This window comes from Salvelinus alpinus, chromosome 2, assembly GCF_045679555.1.
Source record: "Salvelinus alpinus chromosome 2, SLU_Salpinus.1, whole genome shotgun sequence".
NCBI lineage: Eukaryota > Metazoa > Chordata > Actinopteri > Salmoniformes > Salmonidae > Salvelinus > Salvelinus alpinus.
In genome coordinates this window covers 41,965,019-41,974,167 of record NC_092087.1, presented here as the reverse complement: position 1 = coordinate 41,974,167, position 9,149 = coordinate 41,965,019, and the positions used below count along the sequence as shown (strand labels likewise).

Below are 9,149 nucleotides of genomic sequence, written 5' to 3'. Positions count from 1 at the left end.
TAGTGTGTAGGCACGATTCAACATGCACACTTCTATAACCCACACAGTTTACTGGTCAACAGATTCATAACACAGAGCACTTCTCAGTTATGTAACTGTGATTTAAACATGCAGACAGACACCGTCTTGCAGGATACACTCCAAGCTTCTTTAAAACTGCACTTAACATTTTAAACATTTAACGCCCCCTCGTTTAACATTTCTACTCCCTCGCTCAGTTTCCCTGTTCTGTCACTGTGCCTGTGCCTCACTGTATGGAGACTTTCTGCTCTTACACACACAGACACACACACACACAGACACACACACTGAGCCGCTGCATGGAGTGGTGGGTGGAGGGGGAGGAGTTTGTGCCAGAGGAGGTTGAGCTGTCTACTGGGAGGTTTATAGAGTAGCAGACAGGGGGGCAGTCCCTACAAAGAGGGAATAGGTTAGAGAGAACAGTAGACAAGGAACGAGAGTAGAGAGAGAGAGAGAGAGACAGAGAGAGAGAGACAAACAGACAGACAGAGACAGAGACAGAGACTCAAAGAGAGTCTGCATGTAGCCAGCCTGGGACAGCTTGGTACTGTAGAAACAGCCAGACGTTCAACTCTAGCAATAATTTCCTCTCTGCTCCACAGCAAGCCCACCTGGTTCAGCTCAACACTGCATCATCAGAACCAGCCCATTCTCTACATATGGAGAGGGAGCCGGCTTCTTTTCAGACACTCAGCATCTAGGTCCTGAGGCAAGGGTACTGAAGCAGAGTCCTACAGAATTTCTGGTGAGTGTTTTAGTGTTTGTCCTAGTGGTCACATTTCCAGCCAGTGATGGTAGTGGTGTTATTCATTAACTTGTGAGTAATGTTGGAGATGTTTTTTGTGCTCTGGGAATTGTATAGGATGTGTTAGTTTGCACCTCTAAAAGCAGATGGGTTATGGGCATCTTTTTTTTAAATCTAAGGCTGCGTTTAGACAGGCAGACCACTTTTGACCAATCAGATCAGCTCTGAAAAATATCTGATGTGATTGGTCAAAAGACCAATTAGTGAAAAAAGATCCGAACTGGGCTGCCTGTCTAAACGCAGCCTTCGCGTTACATATTGTACTGACCATACTGTATGTAACAATTGAAAATGAAAGGAAAAACACAAGTGTAGATTTATGTGACATTTACAGTCATGCTGTCAGCTGAGCGATACCCTTGATGGTGATACTTATGGCTTGTCTTTTTCCTTTGGTGGTACAGGAAGAGGAAACGTTGCAGTAACAACTTAGAGTGTCTGTGTGATTATGGATGACTCCAGCCGTCAGTCTGAGTAGAGCATCATCCTCCATCATGGTACAGCAAAGGGGACACAAATACTTAGCAGTTATGGACAGTGATTTGAGCCAAGAGGTTTTCGTAGGACTGGGAGCAGATGAAGGGGAGGAGGTTTTTGGACCGTCGCCCTCCAACAAAGACCCCAACTGGTGCAAGACTCCCACGGGTCACATCAAGCGGCCCATGAATGCATTCATGGTCTGGTCGCAAATCGAGAGACGGAAGATCATGGAGCAGTGGCCAGATATGCATAACGCAGAGATCTCCAAACGCCTAGGCAAGCGCTGGAAACTCCTCCCCGACTACGAGAAGATCCCCTTCATCAAAGAAGCGGAGAGACTTCGGCTAAAGCACATGGCCGACTACCCCGACTACAAGTACCGGCCCCGGAAGAAGAGCAAGAGCTCCATGCCCGTGCGGGTCGGGGAAAAGGTCCCCCTGAAGACAGGCAAGTCCCACACGGGTGGTCGCGCATCCGGTTCCGCTTCCGCAACCTCCACAGCCACCAGCAAAGGGCTCAAGGTCCGAACGCCTTCCTCCAAACACAGAGCCAGCTTCCACGGCAATAAGTTCAAAGGTTACGACGAGGGCATCAGCGATGACGACACAGTGGATGTAGAGATGGCCAGTCAGGGAGCAAGCCAGCCAGGAGGGCAGAGGCCAGCCTTGGGCGTCTTCCACCACCAGCAGGCTGCCATGACCCCTGGGCAGCAGCAACCTCATCTCACAGCCCAGCTCAGAGTCAAATTGCCCACCACCACCTCCCACCAGCCCACCTCCACCCTCCCTGTGGGCCTCTCCTCTGGGTCTCCTGTACAGCAGAGCCTCCCAGAGTCGTCCCCCAGGGTATCCTCTTCATCGGAGTCCCGTACGCCCCTCTCCTCCACCGGCCGCTCCTCCACCCCCACCTCCACCAGCTCCTCCTCATTCGTGTCGTCGGCCTCCTCCGACGAGGAGCTGGATGAGGAAATCTTGCATATCATCTCCAACGCCAACTTCGACAGCATGCCTATGGATTGCGCCACTCTGGACAAAGACTTTGATGCTGCGTTTCACACCAACTCAGGATCCCACTTCGATTTCCCTGACTACTGCACCCCAGAAGTGAATGAGATGATATCCGGGGACTTGCTGGTGCCCAGTATCTCTGACCTGGTGTTCAAGATCTACTGATCTTCATTCATAAAAGCCTATGGTTTTTTGCTTATATTATTTATTTTTCCCCACCCCGAGCTTGGACACTTCCTTTTTGTGTTCTCTCAATCAAGTCCGTAAGTGCTATTGCTTTTCTTTTCCCAGTATGCCACATCCTGATGGTCTGGTGTACAAACAGTGAAAGGTTTCTCACTCCAAGCCTTTTATCAAAGTTAAAATATTCAGGCACCGAACAGGAGACCAGGTACAAACAGCAGAGCAGACTCTGGACAGATATGTTCCTAGTAGAGGGATAAGAGTGCTTTCAACAGTAAACCTATTCAGTATTTATTGTTTTCAGTATTAACAGGACCATGGAGCATTGCCATGTCTTTCACATGCATTTGTTGTATATGAAGCACCATTACAGAAATGTTTTGACATAATCAACCAGAATCAAGGCAACAACTGCAGATTCACATTTTCAAATTCACAAAGTAGCCTCATTCCGGATTTATTCATGTTATCAACAAATGATCTCTAAATATCAAAGGGTAAAAAGGGAGATCATGTGAGGCATAGTCCTTATGTTTCAGCTAATAGGAATCTGCAGCACTTGTCATCAGGCTTTTACAGTAGCATCAGTTAAAGTAGAGGCTCTCGCCAAGAGAGAAATCTGCTGCAGACAAGTGCCAAGGAGCCGTCCATAATTTATTTCATAATCTGTAATTAGACAACAGCACTTTCATCGCCTCGCTAATACTGCAGACTCCAAGACATGGAGTATTACGTAAACACAAGCCTTGTGTGTGTGCCTGATTCATTCCAGACAGTTGAGGCTGACCGTAGCGGTGGTTTGGTGGTTAGAGTGTGGGGCTGAGTAGTGGAGGGGGAACAGGAAGGGAGAGAGGGGAAGTGAAAGAGGGGCCAGGGGGTCGGTGATGGGGGGTGAGGAGAAGCTTTTCTTTCAGGGAGCTGTACATCTGTCCGTGCAGGCAGCAGCCTTTGTGCCGGGGTCGGAGTGTGTGTATGTGTGAGTGAGTGTGTGTGTGTGTGTGTTTGAGCTCTATTGAGCAAGCGTCTGCCAGCCGGGGGAGTGGAGAGGGGGGTAGTGTATTCAGGGGGAGATGAGGACACGGCCATCCACACACCCACCAGCTCAGTAAAATGCATGTCATGTCTGCAGTCTGGCTGCAGCTGCCTGATCAGGGCCGATTCAGCGGTGAATGGAGGAGAATCTGTCTGCCAGCTGTCCCTCCATTGACTCTCTCAGGGATCGTTTTGTCTAGAGGTCCTTCTGCCCCTGCCTCATTCATCTGCCCTGATCTGGGGATGAGATGCACGCCACCTCTCCTCTCCTCTTCTATCTCTCTTACAAACAACCGTCGGGGGAACGAGGTGACAGAGTGAGAGAGTGAGACGGACCCCCCCCCTTCTCTCTCCATCCCAACATGTGACCTTTCTTCTTTTTATCCCTCTATCCTCATTAATTACATCGCCTGGCTTTGGTACTGTGGTGAAAAGGACCAGAGTTATTTACTTACTCTCCACCAGCAGCTGCCGAAGAGCCAGCCAGAAAGCAGCACCAAAACCCTTCCTGCAGTTCTTATCTTATATAAACTGATGCTAATCCCTCGTCAGACCGACCTTGTCAGAGCCAGTCAGGATCCTTTAACAGAGGCTGCCCCACGCATTTCAGTGTGTCTCTGGAGCAGGCCATGGAGAGGCAGGAGACAGGAGATATGTGATGGGACCATGGGGGATACACTGGGAGTTTGTTTTCAGACCAAGATGCACTGTTTAGGGTTGTGTCTTAATGACTGTGATGTATAGGGATCATGACGAGAACAGGATTGGGTTTTGTGTTGTGTTCCTCCTCAGTCCCTCCCCCCAGGAAACGCCTGATGAACCAATGCTTGTTTATGAGCGACAGTGTTTTCAGTTCCTTGTGATGAGAGAACTGCACCATAACCTTTACAGTACAATGTCTTCATTAGCAAAAAAATGAACGAAAATTAAATCAGGTAACTTGTTTCTGAACTGGAAGGTGGCTTCCTTCGTAGATATCAATGGTAGGAGAAGATAGATGAAGGTAAAAAAAAGAAAAAGAAAAAAAAGAGAGATGGTTCTACTACGAACAGAGGCCTTTAAGAATCCATACAACAACACTGATTCATTTTTTTCTGTTACATATAAGTAGGAGTTCCTTTAAAAATATTGGAAGGATACCATTTGAATGGGAAAGAATCCAGAAACAACAACATCCAACCTCCATCTAAAAGTGAACTGCAATCGAGGTTTTAGACATACTGCATGTGTCCTAGTATTAAAAAAGTGATCGGCAGTATTCTGTACTGTTCATACACACCGCTATTGGTTTACATAGACAAAGTACGGCAAACCATTCCTGAACAAATCAGTATTCAGGGATGAAACAGGTGAAATTACAAATACAGATTCAACAAAAATGTCTTGACTCACCAGTTGAATGGGTATTTCACCTCTTGATTATGTACATGATACAGTACAATATATCCCATGTTCTGTCTGGTTATAATATTATCACTCAACAAACCTACAGTACCGTACAGTGTAATGGAACCAATTCTGAATTCAACACCAGCAGTCTAAAACTGGACTCAGGACTAAGGTAACAGCTCACTGTGGAACTGCTCCTATGAGTTTTAGTCATTCTATTGTGCTGTATATTAGATCATGCATCTGAAAAAAATATGTACCAGCAAAAAAAATTGATACTGCTGAGTTATACCTTTTCAAAGATGTAATGTTTGAAAGTACAGTATGTATCAATCATTCAGGTGCATTTAAGTGTAAATAAAATATTTATTTAATTACATAAAAAATGTTTTAAAAAAAGCTAAAGGTTGGAAAGGGACACCCTTGACAGAAACCTAACCAGCATTTCCGATTATTTATTTAATACTTGTGTTTTTTATTAGAATACTTCTAGGCTCATTTTATTTATTTATTTCATATTTTAGAAAGAGAGCTAGAAACCGGCCTAGACAACTCACAGATGGGCTCCGGCAAATTAGTGTCAGAGTGATAAATGCAAAAAGCTGTGGAGAAATTAAGCTGGGTAAAAACACCCATCTGGTGTGCACCTCCTACTCTGGGCCGGCCTTTGATGAATAGCATTCCCTGAGACAGAAATACAAGGACAATGCAAATTTCATCAAGCGGTCGGCCTCCCTCTCCTACCACCCCCCCCCCACCCCCCCACCCCACCCCCCCACCCCACCCCCACCCCACCCTTCCCCCTCACATCACAAGTGGGGCATAGCAGCCCCCGCCATACTGAGCATGACTGTCTGACTGTCTGTCTCCAGCTACAGCGTCTTGCATGTGGCTGCCACCACAGTGACCAGGGGCCCCCAGCAGGACTAGTCCAGGGCTATAGGAGTCCACAGGGACCACTCTCAACCTCAGGGTCCTAGTAGGACTTAACTTACCATTCCTTTAAACCACACCGACCTGACAACACAACAGCAGCACTGGGAGACCCGGCCTGCTGCACACAGAAGTAGCCAAAATATGACCATGATGCCTCACATACAAGTACATATTGTTTACAAGGTTTTACAGTATTGTAGTCTGAGCTGAATACAGAATGTTTCCTCCGTTTTCATCCTCGCAGCAAGGGTTATTTTGATGTGTTTACAATGTCAAATATGATTTGTAGTCTATTCACCAGCACGTTTTTGGTCTTAGTTATGGCAAATTGTAACAAAACCTACTTCTGCGACATGAAACAAACTGAATCTTGTTTAGCTGAAAATATGCTTGTGTTGAACTTTGATTCTTCAACGTTATTGTAAAACAGGGGATAATGGGGGTGTTTAAATATATTTTAATGTGTTACAAATGCATTGCATCCAGCAGTACACTCCAGAGTGTACTAGTCTGAACAAACTGTCTAATCAAATCTATAAGGCTCACCCCTATTCATCAGTATATAGATATATATTGGCATACATCTTAAGATCTGTGTTGATAAATGTAATTGGTCGATAAGTAGAACCACAATTCTTGACATTGCATTGATAATAGGTATGCATGTACAAATAGTAAATGTCTCTAAAATGGGAGTAATTGCTCCTCGTATAGCCTCCCATGCAACACTTGTATTGAAAACCAGGGGAAAATGGTGGAAAAAGTCATTTAGAAATATGCATCACTATGCTAACAAAACGTATTGCTAATATTGTCATATTGGAAACCCCCTCTGCTGTGTAGACTGTCATTCCTGTACTATTCTTTATGGATTGGTACATAACAAACATGATGTGTTTCTATCAATCAGTCATTTGCTGTATTGCAATTCGATAAAGCTCATTTAATCTGTGTGCAAAATGGTTCAACAGCTAACCATCTCGTTCATCTTAGTATCGCGTTTGACCAATAATTAGCATTGCTTTATCATGTATATGTATGCTTTTTGTAGTGTGGTACATTCAGCTGTTCTGACAGCAGGTATGTGGATAGAAATCAAAGCACTTTGTTGTAAATATGTACGTAGATCTGAGAGATGCCATTTTCATTTTGGATAGAGTTATCAGTGTAGTGACACTCCATCACTGAATAAACTGTTACAGTCAACATCAGATGTCTTCTGTGTCTGTCTCAAACTCTCTGTCTCTGTATCAAACGCTGGAGTGTGGAATATTCTAAACTGCCTTCCTTCTGGGGTTTTAACAGTTGGCTTCCACTGTGACAACGTTACGTGACAGTTGTTTCACTCTGTGTCTGTCAGGATGCAGATGTTCTTGTGGTCAACTTAAGAAACTTGAACACACGCACTCATGATGTCATCCACAGTACGTGTACACGAGATATATGTGAGGCGCACACTGAAACCCCTGTCACACACTGACTGAAAACCCACCACAACACATTCTCAGAAGCATTTTCTAACACGTAAACTGTAGCATTACTGTTTTTTCAGCACCGTGAAGAAAATACAAGAAAACAATTATTGAGCCAGGGATTAATCCCGAATCCAACTGAGTGACAAAAATGTTTCTAAAGGGGAATTATTTGGTTGACTAAATAATGTGTGCCCTTCTGGATTCCCATTCAGAATTCTAACCTGGGTCAGCCGGGCTCCTATAGCCAAAGGCCATATTTGACTGCTTATGCTGATGGGGGTGACATTTATCCCTTTTCTGTCACTTCAGAGACTTACACACGAAGTGGTGTGGTGAATCAGGCAGACATGCAGTGTGCCCTGCACAGTCATGTCAGCTCCAAACTCAAATGTGGGTTAAACAAAACAGCAAATGGTATTAACTGCTGCTGAAATAGGGGCCGCACTAGGAATTCAGCCCATTTCAGGGGTGACTGACACTTTGTGCATTGTGAGAGGGAGAGACAGTGTATTGTCAGAGCGAGCGGGCAGCGTGCAGGCAGAGTAGATGTGGTTGGTTGGGTGAAGGTTTGATGTGTGTCATGCTTTTGATTCCCTGATTCTAATAAGCTGATTTGGTGAGAAACACCTGAGAGGATTACTCAAAGGATAATAGGTAGTAGCAGCTCTCACATTAGATTGGATGCATCTCGCTCACGTTAGATTGGACGCTTGTCACTCACTACCACCCCCTCCCTACTCTTTCCTCCCTCTCCACAGCATACACTAGTTTACCCTGGAGTCACACCATAATTTCTGACAAATAGCACTATCCTCATGCCCTGAATAAACAAATGCACAAGGCTAACTATATGAAAATGAACTCCCAGTGCAAGGTGCTACATCGGTTCTACTGATGTTGTGAAGGTTGCATGTGACCTCTCTCATCATGGCCCACCAAGGGGACACAGGGCAACTGGCATCCATTTTGTTTTAATACCTGGACCCTTTGACCCTTCCAGCCCTCTTTAGAGCAGCCCACAGTGATAAATGCCCCCAAAAGTGTGTCTGCCTGGTGAAAACAGCCTCATCTGTGGGACAGCTTATTGAGTTACGGGGAGCTTAGGTAAGCACATAGCTGTTTTACTGGCTGATTCATTGGAAGCTTATATTTCACTGGGACCAAATACCAATGGCTCCGACGGAATTTGCCAATAAAGGAGCATTTTTGCACCACTTTTCTCCCTGGTCAGAGAAAGTTAAAAGTACTGCTCTGTCCCTCCTGATTTATAAATCTTCCCCAGGGATACAGAGAGCTGATAGGAAAGGAATTATGTCCTTGTAAACTGCTGCGTCAGTCCACTCAGGTCCATACCAGGATCAATTAGCGAGACCTAATTGCTGTTCTTCCAATTACACAGTCATAAGCAGAGAGACATGGTTATTGCTAGGGAGCTTCGGAGGACTAAAGGAGAGTCCTTCTACATAGCCTAGCGAGTGAGGAGGCAAGGATTGACAGGGAACGCATGGGTGTATTTGTGGGAGTTTTTGAGAGCGCGTGTATGTGTGTGTGCTAGTGTGTGTGTGCTTGTGTGTGGGTGCGTGCGTCCAGTGTACGTGTGATCTCGGTGTATTTTTGTATGTGTGTGGTGCTCCTAAGCAGCAAAACAGCCAGTCCAATGTACCAGACAGACAATTAGGGTCCTGTCTGTGCCATGGTGTAATCTCTCAGATGAGGCTGCAGAAGCTGCATTCGTCTCCCCTGACCTGGGTCTGACTGCGAGTGCCGCTGGAGATTCAGACTGCAGTACACAGTCAGTCAGTGGCTGTGTCCCAAATAGCA

The 9,149-nt window shown here is 45.5% G+C and overlaps 1 protein-coding gene across 1 annotated transcript; it reads left to right on the top strand.

Moving 5' to 3' along the window:
* The first annotated feature begins 377 nt into the window (after nt 1–377).
* On the top strand, nt 378–7,064 carry LOC139562067 (transcription factor SOX-12-like). The gene is made up of 2 exons (XM_071379383.1): nt 378–766; nt 1,231–7,064. Exon 2 carries the CDS (start codon nt 1,279–1,281, stop codon nt 2,476–2,478), a length of 1,200 nt encoding a protein of 399 aa, XP_071235484.1. The 5' UTR covers nt 378–766; nt 1,231–1,278; the 3' UTR covers nt 2,479–7,064.
* The last annotated feature ends 2,085 nt before the right edge of the window (nt 7,065–9,149 follow it).

Bases quoted from the DNA above. Each gene is read 5' to 3' on its own strand.
- LOC139562067 (XM_071379383.1), top strand. From the start codon at position 1,279: ATGACTCCAGCCGTCAGTCTGAGTAGAGCATCATCCTCCATCATGGTA.